Source organism: Salvelinus alpinus, chromosome 11 (genome assembly GCF_045679555.1).
Source record: "Salvelinus alpinus chromosome 11, SLU_Salpinus.1, whole genome shotgun sequence".
Lineage (NCBI taxonomy): Eukaryota > Metazoa > Chordata > Actinopteri > Salmoniformes > Salmonidae > Salvelinus > Salvelinus alpinus.
This window is the reverse complement of record NC_092096.1, coordinates 12,860,674-12,884,190: the sequence shown is the minus strand read 5'-3', so window position 1 is coordinate 12,884,190 and position 23,517 is coordinate 12,860,674. Positions and strand designations below refer to the sequence as shown.

At 44.2% G+C, this 23,517-nt stretch overlaps 1 protein-coding gene across 3 annotated transcripts in view; it reads left to right on the top strand.

Moving 5' to 3' along the window:
* LOC139533584 (TBC1 domain family member 15-like) overlaps positions 1-23,314 on the top strand; it is an 80,916-nt gene extending 57,602 nt beyond the window's left edge. The window contains exons 13-18 of one of the 3 annotated variants that reach the window (XR_011666820.1): positions 2,905-3,004; positions 4,651-4,748; positions 5,506-5,622; positions 19,620-19,706; positions 20,396-20,973; positions 21,608-23,314. Coding sequence is in view for 1 of the 3 variants with exons in the window: in XM_071331732.1 (XP_071187833.1) it covers positions 2,905-3,004; positions 4,651-4,748; positions 5,506-5,622; positions 19,620-19,706; positions 20,396-20,545 (552 nt within the window). In the remaining 2 variants the exon portion in view is untranslated. Of the gene's footprint in view, positions 1-2,904; positions 3,005-4,650; positions 4,749-5,505; positions 5,623-19,619; positions 19,707-20,395 lie in introns of all 3 variants that reach the window. The other 2 variants (XR_011666819.1, XM_071331732.1) reach the window with 2 other exon arrangements.
* Positions 23,315-23,517: the final 203 nt, after the last annotated feature.

The window sequence follows — 23,517 nt, the reverse complement described above, 5'->3', positions numbered from 1 at the left end:
GCCCAGCCTCCCGTCTGTTCTCTGTTACGACACCATCCTGTTTCCTCTATTCTTACCTCCACATAGCTGCTGAAGTCATTTAAAAGGGGTTTTGTGTTCATTATCCATTCATAGCTTTATAGGTACTGTAGCCCAGGGCTGGTCTACTCTGGTAAACAGACACACACACACACACACAGAGGTTAGGGTAAACAGCAATCATGTTATTATTACTCGGCTGAATGGTCTTGTACCTGACAGACCCTTGTTATTCAAAGGAAACCCACAGACCATGTCATCTCCAGCACTGTAGCTGTCATCCCACCCATTAATACATTAAACATGGCTACATCAGGGTTATTGATTTAAACACCTGCCACATAGCAACTTGTTAGTGAGGAAGGTAAAAGGAAAGCTGGAGATTGAGGAGTAGAGAGCATCAATATGGTGTTATGTGACTGGCTGGCTGGCTGGCTGGCTGAATGACTGGCTGGCTGGCCGACTGGCTGGCTGAATGAATGAATGGCTGGCTGGCTGGCTGAATGACTGGCTGGCTGGCTGGCCGACTAGCCAGCAGACAATGACTGGCTGGCTGGTTGAATGACTGGCTGGCTGAATGACTGGCTGGCTGAATGACTGGCTGGCTGAATGACTGGCTGGCTGAATGACTGGCTGGCTGAATGACTGGCTGACTGAATGACTGGCTGGCTGAATGACTGGCTGGCTGGCTGAATGACTGGCTGACCGGCTGGCTGGCTGGCTGAATGACTGGCTGGCTGAATGACTGGCTGGCTGAATGACTGGCTGGCTGAATGACTGGCTGGCTGAATGACTGGCTGGCTGAATGACTGGCTGGCTGAATGACTGGCTGACTGAATGACTGGCTGGCTGAATGACTGGCTGGCTGGCCGACTGGCTGGCTGGCTGGCTGAATGACTGGCTGGCTGAATGACTGGCTGGCTGACTGAATGACTGACTGGCTGGCTGACTGAATGACTGGCTGGCTGGCCGACAGGCTGGCTGGCTGAATGACTGGCTGGCTGAATGACTGGCTGAATGACTGGCCGACTAGCCGGCAGACTGAATGGCTGGCTGGCCGACAGGCCGATTGACTGGCCGACTGTCATCAACATGTTGTTGCTTTAACAGCATCCCTAGTTCATCTGTCTGTATTACTGTATAAACTCTATATACAGCAGTATGTGGACACTCCTTCACATCAGTGGATTCGGCTATTTCAGCCACCCCCGTTTCTGACAGGTGTATAAAATTGAGCACACAGCCATGCAATCTCCATAAACAAACATTGGCAGTAGAATGGCCTTACTGAAGAGCTCAGTGACTTTCAACGTGGCACCTTCATAGGATGCCACCTTTCCAACATGTCAGTTCGTTTAATTTCTGCCCTGCTAGAGCTGCCCCGGTCAACTGTAAGTGCTGTTATTGTGAAGTGGAAACGTCTAGGAGCAACAACGGCTCAGCATGCAAAGTGGTAGGCCACACAAGCTCACAGAATGGGACCGCCGAGTGCTGAAGCACGTAAAAATCATCACTCCTCGGTTGCAACACTCACTACCGACTTCCAAACGGCCTCTGGAAGAAACATCAGCACAATAACTGTTCGTCGGGCTTCATGAAATGGGTTTCCATGGCTGAGCAGCCACACACAAGCCTAAGATCACCATAACGCAATGCCAAGCGTTTGGTGGAATGGTGTAAAGCTCACCGCCATTGGACTCCAGTGGAAACGCATTGTCTGGAGTGATGAATCACGCTTCATCTGGCAGTCCCACGGACGAATCTGGGTTTGGCAGATGCCAAGATAACACTACCTGCCCCATGAGTAGTGCCAACACTACCTGCCCCATGCGTAGTGCCAACACTACCTGCCCCATGCGTAGTGCCAACACTACCTGCCCCATGAGTAGTGCCAACACTACCTGCCCCATGCGTAGTGCCAACACTACCTGCCCCATGCGTAGTGCCAACACTACCTGCCCCATGCGTAGTGCCAACACTACCTGCCCCATGCGTAGTGCCAACACTACCTGCCCCATGCGTAGAGACAACACTACCTGCCCCATGCGTAGTGCCAACACTACCTGCCCCATGCGTAGAGACAACACTACCTGCCCCATGCGTAGAGACAACACTACCTGCCCCATGCGTAGAGACAACACTACCTGCCCCATGCGTAGTGCCAACACTACCTGCCCCATGCGTAGAGACAACACTACCTGCCCCATGCGTAGAGACAACACTACCTGCCCCATGCGTAGAGACAACACTACCTGCCCCATGCGTAGAGACAACACTACCTGCCCCATGCGTAGAGACAACACTACCTGCCCCATGCATAGAGCCAACTGTAAAGTGTGGAGGAGGAGGAATAATGATCTGGGCTGTTTTTCATGGTTTCGGCTCCGTAGTTCCAGCGAAGGGGAATCTAACGCTACAGCATACAATGACATTCTGGATGATTCTGTGCTTCCAATTTGTGGCAACAGTTTGGGGATGGCTCTTTCCTGTTTCAGCATGACAATGCCCCCGTGCACAAGGCGAGTTCCATACAGAAATGGTTTGTCAAGATCGGTATGGGAAGAACTTGACTGGCCTTCACGGAGCCCTGACCTCAACCCCCAATCGAACACCTTTGGGATGAATTGGAACGCTGACTGCGAGCCAGGCCTAACCAGTGCCCGACCTCACCAATGCTCTTGTGGCTGAGTGGAACCAAGTCCCCCACAGCAATGTTCCAACATCTACTGGAAAGCCTTCCCAGAAGAGTGGAGGATATTATAGCAGCTAAAGGGGGGACCAACTCCATGTTTTTGGAATGAGATGAATGACCAGCAGGTGTCCACATGGTGTCGATCATGTCGTCTATATAGTGTAAATGTATTTCTATTCTGTCTACATTCTCAGCACCAGAACTTTGAGGAGCAGATGCAGGGTATGAAGACTCAGCTGATCCAACTCAGCACTCTGCTACGACTACTGGACCTGTCCTTCTGGAACTACCTGGGTGAGGGGAACACACACACACACACACACTGCTATGACTACAGGACCTGTCCTTCTGTAACTACCTGGGTGAGGGGAACACACAAACAGGGCATGCTTAAAATAAAAAAAATCCTTACAGAAAATTAAGTTTAGCGTCCATTATTGGAGTCCGGGTAGTCCAGTCCCTGTCCAATGAATAACTCCCATTTACTACCATTTAGAATCCACAGAATAAGAACGTTCACCGTGACAACGGATCACATTCATCCTCATCATAAGTGTACTAGATAGTCATCTTGATCGAGCCAATGAAATATTACCCGTGTGATTTTTCTCTCTCAAGTGACGACGCCACATTTGTCTTCGAGAGAAAAACAAGAGTTTTTTCCAAGTTTGACTAAGTCTTCCTAATGAGATAAATATGGTGTGTTCTGTTTGGAAAGTCTTTCCTATTTGCTGGAGGTCGTAGGGGGCAGCTGCATCCCTAAACAGACCCTGATAAGTTGTTTTGAATTAGGCTGTTTTAAATGCGGCTGGCGCTAACGGTGCAGTCTGATTGGGACGATGTTGATTTATCACCGCGTACTTTATAGTCATTAATTTTCTTGATTAATTTGGGCTCGCTCAGCCACCTTACTAAAACTGGCCTGCTGTTCGTTACCTCGCCGGATAACAACAACGGCTCCTCTGGAATTTAGAGACCTTCCAAGAACAATAAACCAAGTAAATTCAATAATATGTAAATGAAACGTGTTATTTATCGCTTTAATTTGAGCAGGAAAGGTTAGATTGAGGGCAGGAAGAGGATGACAGTGATGGACGTGATTGTCTTTTTGGGGGGGTGTGGTGGGGGGGAGAAAGAAGAGATGGAGATGGGACGTAAAAGAGGCTTAAGGTCTATGATTGGTTGACTTTAATTTACGAGCCTCCACTTTCTCACTATTGATCTTCCTGCAGCTCCTTGATCAGAGTTGCTCACAACTCTGACACGTTCAGAGTGGATTTAACCCTCTCAGGGATGGTTGGATCGATGCCAATGGCTTTTAAGCTCATGATGTCTAAAGACAATACCTCAGATGTTGTCGGGTTCCCTTCATTCTAACCTTGTGATGTTACAGAGGCTACCTGTACTTCTGCTAACCTCGTGTGTGTGTGTGTGTGTCCATCTTACAGTGGCCCAGGACTCTGGTCACCTGTACTTCTGCTAACCTCGTGTGTGTGTCCATCTTACAGTGGCCCAGGACTCTGATCACCTGTACTTCTGCTAACCTCGTGTGTGTGTCCATCTTACAGTGGCCCAGGACTCTGGTCACCTGTACTTCTGCTAACCTCGTGTGTGTGTCCATCTTACAGTGGCCCAGGACTCTGGTCACCTGTACTTCTGCTAACCTCGTGTGTGTGTCCATCTTACAGTGGCCCAGGACTCTGGTCACCTGTACTTCTGCTAACCTCGTGTGTGTGTGTGTCCATCTTACAGTGGCCCAGGACTCTGGTCACCTGTACTTCTGCTAACCTCGTGTGTGTGTGTCCATCTTACAGTGGCCCAGGACTCTGGTCACCTGTACTTCTGCTAACCTCGTGTGTGTGTGTCCATCTTACAGTGGCCCAGGACTCTGGTCACCTGTACTTCTGCTAACCTCGTGTGTGTGTGTGTCCATCTTACAGTGGCCCAGGACTCTGGTCACCTGTACTTCTGCTTCCGCTGGCTCCTGATTCGCTTCAAGAGAGAACTGAGTTTCCCTGATGTCCTGCGTCTTTGGGAGGTGAGTCAGACATTTCAAGGCGTTTACCGTTAATCAATCGGCTGTTCTCTAATGATCGATCAGCCCACACAGTCAATCCAGCCAATCAATCAAAGAGACCAATCAGTCATTACAGTGAGCACTTGATCAATCAGTGGCCTCTCTCTGTCCCCTGACTCTCTGGTCCTGCTCTCATCCTCCTCTCTCTGTCCCCTGACTCTCTGGTCCTGCTGCTCCTCCTCCTCCTCTTATCCTGCTCCTCTTCCTCCTCTCTCTGTCCCCTGAATCTCTGGTCCTGCTGCTCTTCAGTCTTACCACCTCCTCTCTCTGTCCTCTGACTCTCTGGTCCTGCTCTCCTCCTCCTCCTCTCTCTGTCCCCTGACTCTCTGCTCCTGCTGCTCCTCAGTCTCTCCTCCTCTGCTTCTCCTGCTCTCCTCCTCTCTCTGTTCCCTGACTCTCTGGTCCTGCTGCTCCTCAGTCTCTCCTCTTCTTCTCCTCCTCCTCAACTCCCCGGAGATGAATCAGTAACCTGATTTAAAGGGCCCGTAGTTTAGTTTTCATTTCATCATCTCTCCATTCGTCCAGAGGCATTGCGAGGAAACACAAGCCAATTAGCATTCATTTAATTATGTTTCACAGAATCACAACAATTAGTTTGATTTATCAGACATAATGATGCAGATACTGTATCCACACACACACACACACACACACACACACACACACACACACACACACACACACACACTGACTCTGATTGTCTCTGGGTTGGCTTCAGGTAATGTGGACTGGGCTGCCGTGCCAGAACTTCCACCTGCTGGTGTGCTGTGCCATCCTGGACTCAGAGAAACACCAGATTATGGAGGAACAATACGGCTTCAATGAGATCCTCAAGGTGTGTGTTCTTACATTTTGTGTGTGTTCACTTGTATCTGTCTCTGTGTGTGTGCAAGGCTGGTTGGGTCAACATTATACTAAATATGACCTGCCCTACCTCTTAAAATAAAAAGGGTCCTTTTAACTCCTGTCAGAGGAGAGTGGGGGATGAGGAGGAGAGTGTGGGAGAGTGTGGGATGAGGAGGAGAGTGGGGGAGAAGGGGAGGAGAGTGGGGGAGAAGGAGGGGAGAGTGGGGGAGAAGGAGGGGAGAGTGGGGGAGAAGGAGGGGAGAGTGTGGGGAGGAGAGGAGCGTGTGGGGGAGGAGAGGAGAGTGTGGGAGAAGGTGAGAGCGGGGACAGCACCACAGACACATTGATGTCTGGTCCCCTCTGTCTTTTAGTGGTGTTCAACCACTCTCTATTAAAAGTCTCCTCCATCTAAATGTAGGCTGGCAGAATTTGACTCCTCCTCCATCTAAATGTAGACTGACAGAATTTGACTCCTCCTCCATGTAAATGTAGGCTGACAGAATTTGACTCCTCCTCCATGTAAATGTAGGCTGACAGAATTTGACTCCTCCTCCATGTAAATGTAGGCTGGCAGAATTTGACTCCTCCATGTAAATGTACTGATGACGGTCAATGAAAACCATAGAACTAGTTTTCCCCCCTGTTTTCTCAGTAGTGTATTGGGATTGTTTTAGTGCATGTTTAGTGTGTTTGTATGTTGAAAATGACTAATGGCAGGTCTGGTAATCTCTCTAGAAATATAGGCTGATGTAATCTGGAGTTATCTTGGCTGTGTCATATACATGATGGCCTGTAAGGATGCTTAGAACCATTTAAATCATTCAACATTTTACCTTGAGGTTACTTCCTGTTGTGATCACAGCTGTTCTTTCTGCAGTTGGTAGACAGCTAGTAGATGGTAACCATGGAGACCTTGCAGGCTCGATCTATCTATACAGTAGCTACAACACCAGGTGGGAGAGAGAGAGGGAGGGGGCAGTAGATAGAGAGTGGGGAGAGCGAGGGGGGGACTTTTAGGGAGTGAGGAAGAGAGAGAGGGAAAGAGAGTGGGGAGAGAGAGAAACATGGAGAGAGAGAATGGGCTTTACACTGTGTTTTATGATGGCTGAAGGAAGCAGTTAATTATCACCTAGCAGGAGCATGTGTTCTTCTAAGTAACAGGCTCTCACAGCCTAGTCGCATTACAACACACGTGTTATATCCACACAGAATACACTGTCTGGTTTGTGTTAAAGGAGTCAACTGAAAATGGTATTCAGTGTTGAAGTGTTTATCCGTGTCATCACTTTAGCACAGAGGGACGTGCAACTTCGATGGGGTGGGGGCCACCAAAAACATCTGTCCTCATCACGAGGGGCCGCAGTGGCTCGCTGGGCTGCACACCCACATCCACACATGCAGTCAGGGCTGGCTCTAGCATTGGAGGCCCTAAGCAACATTTTGTTGGGGGCCCCAGCCACCTTGCAGGCAACTTTTTTTAGCGGCCCCCCTCTTGAAAGCGGAGAGAAAAAGTTTTACACAATTCTACACATTTTGGATAGAAAGACATGTTTGTAGTGAGAGAGTAACTAACAGCCCCAAGTCGACCACAAGTTTTTATTTTTAATACATTTGCAAAAATTTCCAAACTGTTTTTTGTCATTATTTTATTTTTTTTGACCTTTTTATTTAACTAGGCAAGTCAGTTAAGAACAAATTCTTATTTTCAATGATGGCCTAGGAACAGTAGGTTAACTGCCTTGTTCAGGGGCAGAACGACAGATTTGTACCTTGTCAGCTCGGGGATTCGATCTTGCAACCTTTCGGTTACTAGTCCAACACTCTAACCACTAGGCTACCTGGCCTAACCACTAGGCTACCTGGCCTAACCACTAGGCTACCTGCTGCCCCATACAGTACCAGTCAAAAGTTTGGACACACCTACTCATTCAAGTGTTTTTCTTTATTTAATTTTTTTTTTTGTTCTACATTGTAGAATAATAGTGAAGACATCAAAACTATGAAATACCTCATATAGAATCATGTCGTAACCAAAATGGTGGATTGGAAATGATGCAGACAACTGCATTGATAGAAGCCACAATCTATCTGCAGTATTAAAGCTGATCTGCCCCCTAAAAATATATAAATATAATAATACTTCGCAATCAAATATTTGTTTTGATGACATGGTCTTATTGAGTGACTATCAAAAGGAGCATCAATATCACTGTGCACTTTCACCGCCCTGTGGCGTTCATCACTTATTTCATCTGTAGCCTAATAAACTGCACGGTTTCCCGAGTCGTAGTTGGAGGATCAGCCATCACGTGATTTGATGGTTATTATATCAATATTTGCGCATAAAGGCGTTTCCGCCGCCATTTCTCACAATACATTTTACCGAACAAATTGTGTCTTATTTATATAATTGTAACGAAACTTCCTGTTTCCATCATAGATGTTGTGATTTATTTATTTTTCAGTATGACTTTACTTGCATAAAATCTGTGGATGGAAACGTGGTTACTGACTGACATGAGAGAAACTGCTGATGTACAACCAAATGTATGAATGGCACCTTGTGTACCTCTCAACAGTGAGTCTCCGCCCCCCCAAAATACCTCTCAACAGTGAGTTCCCCCCCCCCCCCCAAATACCTCTCAACAGTGAGTCTCCGCCCCCCCAAAATACCTCTCAACAGTGAGTCTCCGCCCCCCCAAAATACCTCTCAACAGTGAGCCCCCCCCCCCCCCCCCAATAATACCTCAACAGTGAGTTCCCACCCCCAAAATACCTCTCAACAGTGAGCCCCCCCCCCCCCCAATAATACCTCAACAGTGAGTTCCCACCCCCCAAATACCTCTCAACAGTGAGCCCCCCCCCCCCCAATAATACCTCAACAGTGAGTTCCCACCCCCCAAATACCTCTCAACAGTGAGTTCCCCTCCCCCCCCAAAAAAATACCTCAACAGTGAGTTCCCCTCCCCCCAAAATACCTCTCAACAGTGAGTTCCCACCCCCCAAAATACCTCTCAACAGTGAGTTCCCACCCCCCAAAATACCTCTCAACAGTGAGCCCCCCCCCCCCCCAATAATACCTCTCAACAGTGAGTCCCCCCCCCCCAAAAAAAATATATATACACTACCGTTTAAACGTTTGGGATCACTTAGAAATGTCCTTGTTTTCGAAAGAAAAGCATATTTTTTTTGTCCATTTTAATATAACATCAAATTGATCAGAAATACAGTGTAGACATTGTTAATGTTGTAAATGACTATTGTAGCTGGAAACAGCAGATTTTTTTTTTTAGGGAATATCTACGTAGCTGTTAGGTTCTAATTCTCAGAGTTAAAACTCAACGGTCACTATGAAAGCTTTTAACCAGGTTTATTCTTCCCAGAGGGTCAACACAGCTGCATTAGACAAAGCCATGGTTTCACCCGTGGTAGTATACATACCCCACTATGGATGGAGTCTCCTCGTTATCGCCAAACATTGCATCATAGCCTGGCAGGGAGCTGAGTGATCTGGGCCTTAAACGGTTCCTCTTATCTGTACTGCCACGTGATCGTTTCCCCTCCACTCAGCTCCTTCCAAGCATTCATTCAAGCTCAGAAACCTATCAGTACCCCCTTTTTTGAACATCTGATATCATACACTTAGAAATTACTTTATAAATGGAAAAGCAATGATAATATAACACAAACAAAAAATAAACAACTCTCATTCACAGTGAGGTTTACAAACTCAGACTTATGGCCTCTGTTCTATGATCACACCAAACACTCTCATTTCCATTTATTACACAACAGTGATAATAACTTGTCCACTGGAGCTGTTGACTTATGTTTCAACTTTCTCCTTCTGGTTCCTAAGAGAGTGATAGCACAAGACTTGCAAAGTAAATATAAACACCAAAGCACAACAGCATTAACAACGTGTTAAGTTATGCACAATTATATATGCATGACAACATGACATTTCCCACTCTCTCTTCGCCTGACTTTGTCTTCAGGACACTTTTCTGCTGGATTCCACAGAAATGAAAGCCCTAAAAAGCTGATAGGCAGGTCACCTGATAGGCAGGTCACCTGATAGGCAGGTGCGTTGCCCTAATCAACGCTACATCCTCTTGAGGTAACTCAGGACTGGATAGACTTTCACATTAATGCCTCCAACATGTTGTTTAGAGTACAATTACCCCACCATCTTAACTTTCATCTCATCCATTAACTTCTTACGGCTGAAATCCCGTTAAGGGGATCGATATGACAACAGCCAGTGAAAGTGCAGGGCGCCAAATTCAAACAACAGAAATCTCATAATTAAAATTCCTCAAACATACAAGTATTATACACCATTTTAAAGATAAACTTGTTAATCTCACCACAGTGTCCGATTTCAAAAAGGCTTTACGACGAAAGTACACCATCTGATTATGTTAGGTCAGCGCCTAGTCACAGAAAAACACAGCCATTTTCCAGCCAAAGAGAGGAGTCACAAAAAGCAGAAATAGAGATAAAATGAATCACTAACCTTTGATGATATTCATCAGATGGCACTCATAGGACTTCATGTTACACAATACATGTATGTAAATCTGAGTTTACATTGGCGCCTTATGTTCAGTAATGTTTTGCCTCCAAAACATCTGGTGATTTTGCAGAGAGCCACATCAATTTACAGGAATACTCATCATAAACGTTGATAAAAGATAAGTGTTAGGCATAGAATTAAAGATATACTTCTCCTTAATGCAACTGCTGTCTCAGATTTCAAAAAGACTTTATGGCAAAAGCACACCATGCGATAATCTGAGTACAGCGCTCAGCCACCACACAGATACCCGCCATGTTGTGGAGTCAACAAAAGTCTGAAATAGCGTTATAAATATTCACTTACCTTTGATCTTCATCGGAATGTTCCACAATAAATGTTAGTTTTGTTCGATAAAGTCCATAATTTATGTCCAAATACCTCCTTTTCTTTCGCACGTTTAGTCCAGTAATCCAAATGCACAACGCGCGAGAGCACTACATCCAGATGAAAAGTCAAAAAAGTCATATTACAGTTCGAAGAAACATGTCAAACGATGTATAGAATCAATCTTTAGGATGTTTTTATCATAACTTCAATACTGTTCCAACCGGACAATTCCTTTGTCTTTAGAAACTAAATGGAACAGAGCTCGCTCTCACATTCGCGCGCGTGACTTAGCTCATAGCATTCTGCAAGACCTGGTTCAAACAGCTCTTATTCGCTCCCCCTTCACAGTAGAAGCCTGAAACAAGGTTCTAAAGACTGTTGACATCTAGTGGAAGCCTTAGGAAGTGCAATCGGACCAAATTTACACTGCATCTTGGATAGGCAAAGACTTGAAAACCTACAAACCTCAGATTAACCACTTCCTGGTTTGATTTTTTCTCAGAGTTTTGCCTGCCATATAAGTTCTGTTATACTCACAGACATCATTCAAACAGTTTTAGAAACTTCAGATTGTTTTCTATCTAAATATACTAACAAATTGCATATCTTAGCTTCTGGGCCTGAGTAGCAGGCAGTTTACTCTGGGCACCTTATTCATCCAAGCTACTTAATACTGCCCCCCAGCCATAAGAGTTTAACCAATAAAGCAGCTAACCCAACCCAACTATGGCGTTTAAAGTGGCTCCCAGACCCAACCCATCTGCGTGTCTACAGTGGAATCTAGTCTTTCTCTCTCATTAGCTCCACTTCCTCTGTCATGGCGTTTTCCAGACATGACGATCTTTACCGCTGCAGCTGCTGTAAGGAGTACTGTGTGGACCAGACCAACGCTGTCCCAACTGGTCCCGCCTGGTGTATCTTGATGTACACTCAATCTCCAGAATCCAGCACGTGTCCTCGGTTATCTCCTGCTCCTCATGTGCCTCTTTCACCTGGGAATATACACACTGCAACGCACCGGTCATTTCCTGATAACATAGACTCTCCCATAGTGGTCAGATCACTAATCTGTGAGGTGAATAACAGTCCCCAGTACTCCCATCGGTCCCCCAGTTACCAGCTACCAAGCCATGTGACATGAGTCCTCATAAACTGATATCCCAGCAATGATACTAAAGTAACCCCTGCTACTACTAACATGACCCCTGACTATAACCTCCTTCACTTACTGTTACTATTAACATGACCCCTGACTATACCCTCCTTCACTTACTGTTACTACTAACATGACCCCTGACTATAACCTCCTTCACTTACTGTTACTACTAACATGACCCCTGACGTTAACCTCCTTCACTTACTGTTACTACTAACATGACCCCTGACTATAACCTCCTTCACTTACTGTTACTACTAACATGACCCCTGACTATAACCTCCTTCACTTACTGTTACTACTAACATGACCCCTGACTATAACCTCCTTCACTTACTGTTACTACTAACATGACCCCTGACCTTAACCTCCTTCACTTACTGTTACTACTAACATGACCCCTGACTATAACCTCCTTCACTTACTGTTACTACTAACATGACCCCTGACTATAACCTCCTTCACTTACTGTTACTACTAACATGACCCCTGACGTTAACCTCCTTAGCTTACTGTTACTACTAACATGACCTCCGACCTTAACCTCCTTCACTTACTGTTACTACTAACATGACCCCTGACTATAACCTCCTTCACTTACTGTTACTACTAACATGACCCCTGACCTTAACCTCCTTCACTTACTGTTACTACTAACATAACCCCTGACTATAACCTCCTTCACTTACTGTTACTACTAACATGACCCCTGACCTTAACCTCCTTCACTTACTGTTACTACTAACATGACCCCTGACTATAACCTCCTTCACTTACTGTTACTACTAACATGACCCCTGACTATAACCTCCTTCACTTACTGTTACTATTAACATGACCCCTGACTATAACCTCCTTCACTTACTGTTACTACTAACATGACCCCTGACTATAACCTCCTTCACTTACTGTTACTACTAACATGACCCCTGACCTTAACCTCCTTCACTTACTGTTACTACTAACATGACCCCTGACTATAACCTCCTTAACTTACTGTTACTACTAACATGACCCCTGACTATAACCTCCTTCACTTACTGTTACTACTACATGACCCCTGACCTTAACCTCCTTCACTTACTGTTACTACTAACATGACCCCTGACTATAACCTCCTTCACTTACTGTTACTACTAACATGACCCCTGACCATAACCTCCTTCACTTACTGTTACTACTAACATGACCCCTGACTATAACCTCCTTCACTTACTGTTACTACTAACATGACCCCTGACTATAACCTCCTTCACTTACTGTTACTACTAACATGACCCCTGACCTTAACCTCCTTCACTTACTGTTACTACTAACATAACCCCTGACTATAACCTCCTTCACTTACTGTTACTACTAACATGACCCCTGACCTTAACCTCCTTCACTTACTGTTACTACTAACATGACCCCTGACTATAACCTCCTTCACTTACTGTTACTACTAACATGACCCCTGACTATAACCTCCTTCACTTACTGTTACTATTAACATGACCCCTGACTATAACCTCCTTCACTTACTGTTACTACTAACATGACCCCTGACTATAACCTCCTTCACTTACTGTTACTACTAACATGACCCCTGACCTTAACCTCCTTCACTTACTGTTACTACTAACATGACCCCTGACTATAACCTCCTTAACTTACTGTTACTACTAACATGACCCCTGACTATAACCTCCTTCACTTACTGTTACTACTACATGACCCCTGACCTTAACCTCCTTCACTTACTGTTACTACTAACATGACCCCTGACTATAACCTCCTTCACTTACTGTTACTACTAACATGACCCCTGACTATAACCTCCTTCACTTACTGTTACTACTAACATGACCCCTGACTATAACCTCCTTCACTTACTGTTACTACTAACATGACCCCTGACGTTAACCTCCTTCACTTACTGTTACTACTAACATGACCCCTGACTATAACCTCCTTCACTTACTGTTACTATTAACATGACCCCTGACTATACCCTCATTCACTTACTGTTACTACTAACATGACCCCTGACCTTAACCTCCTTAACTTACTGTTACTACTAACATGACCCCTGACTATACCCTCCTTAACTTACTGTTACTACTAACATGACCCCTGACTATACCCTCCTTAACTTACTGTTACTACTAACATGACCCCTGACTATAACCTCCTTCACTTACTGTTACTACTAACATGACCCCTGACTATACCCTCCTTCACTTACTGTTACTACTAACATGACCCCTGACTATAACCTCCTTCACTTACTGTTACTACTAACATGACCCCTGACCTTAACCTCCTTCACTTACTGTTACTACTAACATGACCCCTGACTATACCCTCCTTCACTTACTGTTACTACTAACATGACCCCTGACCTTAACCTCCTTCACTTACTGTTACTACTAACATGACCTCCGACCTTAACCTCCTTCACTTACTGTTACTACTAACATGACCCCTGACTATAACCTCCTTCACTTACTGTTACTACTAACATGACCCCTGACTATAACCTCCTTCACTTACTGTTACTACTAACATGACCCCTGACCTTAACCTCCTTCACTTACTGTTACTACTAACATGACCTCCGACCTTAACCTCCTTCACTTACTGTTACTACTAACATGACCTCTGACCTTAACCTCCTTCACTTACTGTTACTACTAACATGACCCCTGACTATACCCTCCTTCACTTACTGTTACTACTAACATGACCCCTGACCTTAACCTCCTTCACTTACTGTTACTATTAACATGACCCCTGACCTTAACCTCCTTCACTTACTGTTACTACTAACATGACCCCTGACCTTAACCTCCTTCACTTACTGTTACTACAGCGACTGTCCTGAGAATAACTACTGCATGTAATCTGTCAAGTGTTCGCCGGCTGTTAGAAATGAGGAAGGAGAGTAATGACGTTGGACCTAACAACCTCACAGGTTTCTGGGAAAGTTGACCATAGTGTCTGAAATGCCAACACGATCTCTGCTACTGTCACCATGTCCTGGGTCTGTGCAATAGTCCCTATATTGGGCACAGTTAGCTGTCCTCCCTCTCCTACGAGCCATCTCCTGTCACAACATACACATTCTCTGTGGATGATACCATTCTATCACCCCCATCACATTCCATCCCACTTAACAGTCTGATGTAAACATTCAGTCTCAAACACAGGCCTCATGTGTACCTCACCTCCTGTAAACATTCTGTCTCAAACACAGGCCTCATGTACCTCACCTCCTGTAAACATTCTGTCTCAAACACAGGCCTCATGTACCTCACCTCCTGTAAACATTCTGTCTCAAACACAGGCCTCATGTACCTCACCTCCTGTAAACATTCTGTCTCAAACACAGGCCTCATGTATACCTCACCTCCTGTAAACATTCTGTCTCAAACACAGGCCTCATGTGTACCTCACCTCCTGTAAACATTCTGTCTCAAACACAGGCCTCGTGTACCTCACCTCCTGTAAACATTCTGTCTCAAACACAGGCCTCGTGTACCTCACCTCCTGTAAATATTCTGTCTCAAACACAGGCCTCATGGACCTCACCTCCTGTAAACATTCTGTCTCAAACACAGGCCTCATGTATACCTCACCTCCTGTAAACATTCAGTCTCAAACACAGGCCTCATGGACCTCACCTCCTGTAAACATTCAGTCTCAAACACAGGCCTCATGGACCTCACCTCCTGTAAACATTCAGTCTCAAACACAGGCCTCATGTATCTCACCTCCTGCTACAGATACATTTACACATATATCATTCCATCTAACCCGTAATACAATAGTCACTACTCCTAATGCACTAGTCACTACTCCTAATGCACTAGTCACTACTCCTAATGCACTAGTCACTACTCCTAATGCACTAGTCACTACTCCTAATGCACTAGTCACTACTCCTAATACACTAGTCACTACTCCTAATGCACTAGTCACTACTCCTAATGCACTAGTCACTACTCCTAATACACTAGTCACTACTCCTAATGCACTAGTCACTACTCCTAATGCACTAGTCACTACTCCTAATGCACTAGTCACTACTCATAATGCACTAGTCACTACTCCTAATGCACTAGTCACTACTCCTAATGCACTAGTCACTACTCCTAATGCACTAGTCACTACTCCTAATGCACTAGTCACTACTCCTAATGCACTAGTCACTACTCCTAATGCACTAGTCACTACTCCTAACGCACTAGTCACTACTCCTAATGCACTAGTCACTACTCCTAATACACTAGTCACTACTCCTAATGCACTAGTCACTACTCCTAATGCACTAGTCACTACTCCTAATACACTAGTCACTACTCCTAATACACTAGTCACTACTCCTAATGCACTAGTCACTACTCCTAACGCACTAGTCACTACTCCTAACGCACTAGTCACTACTCCTAACGCACTAGTCACTACTCCTAACGCACTAGTCACTACTCCTAACGCACTAGTCACTACTCCTAACGCACTAGTCACTACTCCTAACGCACTAGTCACTACTCCTAACGCACTAGTCACTACTCCTAACGCACTAGTCACTACTCCTAACGCACTAGTCACTACTCCTAACGCACTAGTCACTACTCCTAACGCACTAGTCACTACTCCTAACGCACTAGTCACTACTCCTAACGCACTAGTCACTACTCCCAATGCACTAGTCACTACTCCCAATGCACTAGTCACTACTCCTAATGCACTAGTCACTACTCCTAGTACACTAGTCACTACTCCTAGTACACTAGTCACTACTCCTAACACACTAGTCACTACTCCTAACACACTTCTACAGTTATAAACATGCCTAAAACATTCCTAAATCAATTAGGTCAATATACATCAGTTCCTCCTCTGGAACAATGATCAGTCTTTTGTTCCACGACACCTAAAAACATATTGACTTGAACAGGGAAGAGAGAAAGAGCCTGTTTAATAATTCACCCTTGATGCTACTGGGACTGTGGACAGAACCGTCCACCCGGTACGTTCTATGGTCATGTGATCCTGGTCTCCATGCCGTCTCCTTCATGTTCATCCTTGGCTGTTATCGCAAGACGCAGACTATGAACCTCGTATGCAATTAATTATACCGTATCATCCAGCAATCTCTATGTATTGATGCGATTTAACATTAATATTCTGATGACATGGTTAAAAAACCCAAGCTATCATCCAGTGAGTTCTCCAATACCTCCCTTTCGGAGGACACTTAAAGATAAGGTTTCTAGGGCCTTCCTGGGCCTAATACATTTTAGCAGTGTCCCCCACGCCTCCAGTTTGAGAACAACTCTCTCTCGCTGAATCCTAACTAAAACATTTATATATATGAACCAACCCAAATGTAGAATGACAGTCCTTAGTGCTTTACTTTGAGTCTTCTGAACCTAGCACACATCAACCCGGTTAATATGTACATTTATAAATGGGAACTTTTATTGCCGGTAATAACTCTTCTCATTACAGCTCCCCTTTGACCCTGTTTTCCTGTCGCGAGTGGCCTGCTAATGAAAGATCGCTATCTCAATGCGTACTTAGTCTAAATTGTTTGCAGTGTGTAGACCTCCCTTCTCCCGGCACTAGCGTGTCTTCTTCAGATAGCGTTGCAGTTCATCTTCCCAACGGCTCATGTAACACATGTAACACATGTAACTCTTGCCTGTCACATTTGATGGCCCTTGATAATGTCCCGATTTCAATATAAAGTTATGTTTTTCCCACTAATACAAGTCTCTCACCTGAGCCACTATCACCATTCTGTCTGGTCAATTTCTCCCATCAGCACGCTAGCATGAGGTTGTATGTTATATCTCTCCATGCTCACTCCACATGCGCGGTCTCAGCGTCCCTGCCGCCCGTACCCAAGTTTGGCTCGGACACAGATAAGTGTTAAAGGTCACTGTCACATTGACCGCCTTTGTCGCTGTTTCTTCAGCCGGTTTGGGAGGGTTTTGAGGTTCACACACACTGTTTGTGGCCAAATTATTCCTACATGCATTAAGACATCATCTGACGTCACCTTCCATGATAACCTAAAGAGAGGACAGATCAGAACAACAGTTTAGTTCAATTCATTTCTGTTTCAGGAAATCCAGACAAGCTTTGACTATATGACAAATTATTACATTCCCAATTTTCTTAATAACATTATCTCTACGACAAATGTCAAATAACATAACATACTGTTACTGTTGAAACCATTTTCCTACTTAGTTCAGACTCCCTTATTTGACTGGCGAGCTCTCGGAAGAGTTGCCAGATCAGGGAGTTAACACCCTAACCCCTGGGGAGAATCCCAACACTCCAGCAGACCCAATCTGGTGACATTTCTATCGAAACTAAATCAGCAATACACATCACAATCCATTTCATGAAATCAGCAATACACACATCACAATCTATTTGGAGTAACTGTCAACCCTCATTAACATATTTTTCTTTCTATATTCAGACTGAACATAATACATTTGTATATTTACCCAAAGGCCAGGACCCCAGGAAACTGGTAGTTTCCACATGGAACACATGATTGACATTGTGATTCAAAAACAAACACTGCAATAAACACAATTTGAATACCCAATCATCTTAGCATTACAATTCTTGCTAATTGTTTATTTATTTAACCTTTATTTAACTAGGCAAGTCATAACTCCATAAGGAAATAATGGTATCTCATTAAGTAATGGTAAAATAGAATAGAGACTGGTGTTTCTCATTCATTTTGTAATTAAATCCCACATGTCCCCTTCATTGATCAAACACCGCTATGTGAAATGTTCCTGTCCCGCGGCTCTCAAGAGGATTTGTTGTTGCTCTTTTGAAAAAGATGGAAACGCTTGTATAGCGTAATTTCCTCCGAATGCAGCAGGCTCCATTCCTACTTTACACTCATTCTTCCGATGTCCGATAGCTCCCTGTTTTACATGTGGGACTATGCCTACACTTAGATTATTTATTTCGCTACCCAAAACACTAGTCTCAACGTCAACATTGAGTTCCTCTGTCCAGTGTCTGTTCTTTTGCACATCTTAATCTTTTATTTTCATTGGCCAGTCTGAGATATGGCTTTTTCTTTGCAACTCTGTCTAGAAGGCCAGCATCCCGGAGTCGCCTCTTCACTGTTGATGTTGAGACTGGTGTTTTGCCGGTACTATTTAATGAAGCTGTCAGTTGAGGACTTGTGAGGCGTCTGTTTCTTAAACTAGACACTCGAATGTACTTGTCCTCTTGCTCAGTTGTGCACCGGGGCCTCCCACTCCTCTTTCTATTCTGGTTTGAGCCAGTTTGCTCTGTTCTGTGAAGGGAGTAGTACACAGCGTTGTACGAGATCTTCAGTTTCTTGGCAATTTCTCGCATGGAATAGCCTTCATTTCTCAGAACAAGAATAGACTGACGAGTTTCAGAAGAAATTACCATTTTGAGCCTGTAATCGAACCCACAAATGTTGATGCTCCAGATACTCAACTAGTTTAAAGAATGCCAGTTTTGCTTTTTTTTTATCAGTTCAACAGTTTTCAGCTGTGCTAACATACTTGCAAAAGGGTTTTCTAATGATCAATTAGCCCTTGGATTAGTTCAAACAACGTGCCTTTGGAACACAGGAGTGATGGTTGCTGATAATGGGCCTATTTAGATATTCCGTTAAAAATCAGCCGTTTCCAGCAACAATAGTCATTTACAACATTAACAATGTCTACACTGTATTTCTGATCAATTTGATGTTATTTTAAATGGACAAAAAATTTGCTTTTTAAAAAAACAAGGAGGTTTTCAAGTGACCCCAAAGTTTTGAACGGTAGTGTATGTTGTACTGATCTGCCCGCTGGCCGTCAGTTACCCATCTCTGCTTTAGCAAGTCACTAATCAAAGAATGTCCTCTTCTTTCCAGCTCATAAATGAACTGTCGATGAACCTGGACATCGGGGCCATCCTCAACAAAGCTGAAGCTATATGCCTGCAGCTGAAAAGTTGTAAGGTATGTATCCATATATAGATGTCCTATCTTCAGAACGTTTGTGCTTCCAGTATATTCTGAAATACATGCATGGGTTTTGAGAAGCTCACCCATCCGGCTCGAAGGACCATGGTACATAATGGAGGGTTTGCCGAGTGTGGCGAGGGAAAGGAAGTGGGATACAATTTGGTTTGTGCAGTTTCCAGTAGAAGGGTGTGAAGGGGGTTTTAACTTTTTTGTTTATTCCGACAATATCTTAATAGAATTTACCCAACGGTGGTAGAAACACACAGGGGGTATGAATGAATGCAGTTGAATCTAACCCACATTCAAAAAACCTATCTGTGACATATGTTTTTGATATTTATTTTTATTTATTTTATGAAAATAAGAAAACTGTGTAGGATTTCCCCAACTTGGTGGTATAACTATATACAAAGGGTGTGTGAATAAATCCAGTTGAAACTAAACCTCATTAAAACTGTCTGACACACATTTTTAATAGTTTCTTCTGATGATATCCTTGTAGGATGTGTCCAACTCCATGGCAGAACATTAGATACCTTCAGAATGTTTGTGCCTGTATTCTGAAACCCTTACTGAACTCACATTCGATTGTACCTATATTCATAGCGAACACTCTTTCAACACCTTGTTATTGACCTATGGTTCTAACCAGATCTTTAACCTGATGTTTATTATCTGTGTAGGATTTGCCCAACTCAGTGGTTGAGATCCTTGGATTCAACAGCACAGATACTGAGTCATCATCCCAGTCAGCGGACACTGAGAGAACGGACAGACCAGACTCTCCGGAACCTTCTACACCGTCAGACGACGCAGCAGGACTCAGTCTCTGACTACAGCCCCAGCGGCAACAACAGACACTTACGGGACGCAGCGCGTGACGTTTACAAATTAGCCTACCTATCGTAGCCAGCCTGGCTAACAGTAGTCTCTCGTCCAGTGAGAGAGTTGGCTCTGGTGGCTGAGATGGGGCTCACAGCCTAGTGAAAAGGGTGGATTGCCTCTCTTCCACCTCACAGACAGAGGAGAGATAGGAAACGGCTTCTCGGGGCAGTATCTTTATAATAGGGCCCAAGAGGTATTCATTTAAAGGAAGTTTTGCAAATCAAATCATTTTTGTAATGATTCTCTGTCTGTTAATCATCTAATTTTTCTTGTTAGAGGTTGGTCTTTGAGTTTTTAGGATATTGTTCCTTATTGCCCCTGACTCCCAAGGTATTTAGTGTTCAGCAGATTGCTCCTTATTGCCCCTGACTCCAAGGTATTTAGTGTTCAGCAGATTGCCCCTTACTCCGAGGTATTTAGTGTTCAGCAGATTGCTCCTTATTGCCCCTGACTCCGAGGTATTTAGTGTTCAGCAGATTGCTCCTTATTGCCCCTGACTCCAAGGTATTTAGTGTTCAGCAGATTGCTCCTTATTGCCCCTGACTCCAAGGTATTTAGTGTTCAGCAGATTGCTCCTTATTGCCCCTGACTCCAAGGTATTTAGTGTTCAGCAGATTGCTCCTTATTGCCCCTGACTCCGAGGTATTTAGTGTTCAGCAGATTACTCCTTATTGCCCCTGACTCCAAGGTATTTAGTGTTCAGCAGATTGCTCCTTATTGCCCCTGACTCCGAGGTATTTAGTGTTCAGCAGATTGCTCCTTATTGCCCCTGTCTCCGAGGTATTTAGTGTTCAGCAGATTGCTCCTTATTGCCCCTGACTCCAAGGTATTTAGTGTTCAGCAGATTGCTCCTTATTGCCCCTGACTCCAAGGTATTTAGTGTTCAGCAGATTACTCCTTATTGCCCCTGACTCCAAGGTATTTAGTGTTCAGCAGATTGCTCCTTATTGCCCCTGACTCCAAGGTATTTAGTGTTCAGCAGATTGCTCCTTATTGCCCCTGACTCCAAGGTATTTAGTGTTCAGCAGATTGCCCCTTATTGCCCCTGACTCCGAGGTATTTAGTGTTCAGCAGATTGCCCCTTATTGCCCCTGACTCCGAGGTATTTAGTGTTCAGCAGATTGCTCCTTATTGCCCCTGACTCCGAGGTATTTAGTGTTCAGCAGATTGCTCCTTATTGCCTTGTTAATCTTGACTTGTTAATCGCTCCTGAATCGTGTGAATAGTCAAATGTAATGCTGAAGTAGTTGACATTTAAATAGAGGTGGAAGGGCTGAGGAATGGATAAGGTTTTATATAAACAGGGCTTATTATATTTCACTGTAGTATTCAGCTAATAGGAGCCCTACTGTAGGTGTAATTCAATTATAACTATTTAAGGAAGATGTGGTTGTATTATCTCAAGGCAAGGCCACTCTCCTCTACCAACTGAAGAGGATTTTCTGCCCTGCAGCCCATTGACATGGTTATTACAGTGTACAAAACATTAAGAACACCTGATCTTTCCATAACATAGACTGACCAGGTGAATCCAGGTGAAAGATATGATCCCTTATTGATGTCACTTGTTAAATCCTCTTCAATCAGTGTAGATGAAGGGGAGGAGACGTGTTAAAGGATGAGTTTTAAGCCTTTAGACATGGATTGTGTATGTGTGCCATTCAGAGGGTGAAGGGCCAAGACAAAATATTTAAGTGCCTTTGAACGGGGTATGGTAGTAGGCGCTAGGCGCACCGGTTTAAGTGTGTGAAGAACTGAAACGCTGCTGGGTTTTTCAACCGTTTCCTGTGTGTATCAAGAATGGTCCACCATCCAAAGGACATTCAGCCAACTTGACACAACTGTGGGAAACATTGGAGTTAACATGGGCCAGCATCCCTGCGGAACGCTTTCGACACCTTGTAGAGTCCATTCTCTGATGAACTGAGGCTGTTCTGAGGACAAAAGGGGGGTTCAACTCAACAGTAGCAAGGTGTTCTTAATGTTTTGTCCACTCAGTGTTTTTCTATGCAGATGCCTTACTGACATCTGATTTGGTATGACTGAAAGACACATGATTTATATCGAAAAATTTACTTTGTTTCTGAATCCATATTGTTAATCATCCTAGAATGTGTGGGTTGGCATGGTGATAATATATGTACACATATATTTTATATATATATATACACATATATTATCACCATGCCAACCCACAACCGGGGCCAGTCTGTTCACAGTTCCACATATATATATATATATATATATATATATATATGCATGTTCCTCAGGACTGGAGGTTCCCAGAAGTTGCTTCGTCAAACACCGAACCTTACAGCAACGTTTTTACAATGATGTAGAGTTCATGCTAAGCCAACCATGAGGCCTTTGTCAACATATACAGACAGACTTACTTCCATGTACTCGTTTATATCATCTGTTCGCTTACTCGCCTCCCAAAACGTAGTGAATATGCTTCTTGATGTGTTTAACGTTGACACGTCTTCTGAGAGGAAGATTGTAAAGGAGTTGATGTAGTCATTGATTATGTTGCTTGGTTGAAACTCGTAGCCTTCAAGTGATTTATCAGAAACAGTAATGCTGGAAGACTGTTCGCACCTGAATCTTTCTGTGTACAGATTTGTATATTTCAGCAGTTTGTACTGTGTATATATATATTTGATACCGTCTTTGACAACCAATTATGTTTTGAAATCTTTTAAAGAACCTGAATTTCATGACTCCTCTTTGTATTGCTTCCTGTGATAGGAGTATCAGTAGCCATCTCCTCTCTGTTCAGGAGTCTCTCCCAGTCCTGACGGTCGTCTTTGGGAGGATCTCAATGGCATTTCCTTGATTTCTAGCATCCTCGCTTCCTTCTCAACACCCATTGGATGAAATGGTCAGATGGGGAGGGAACTCTTACCTTCTCATCCAATGG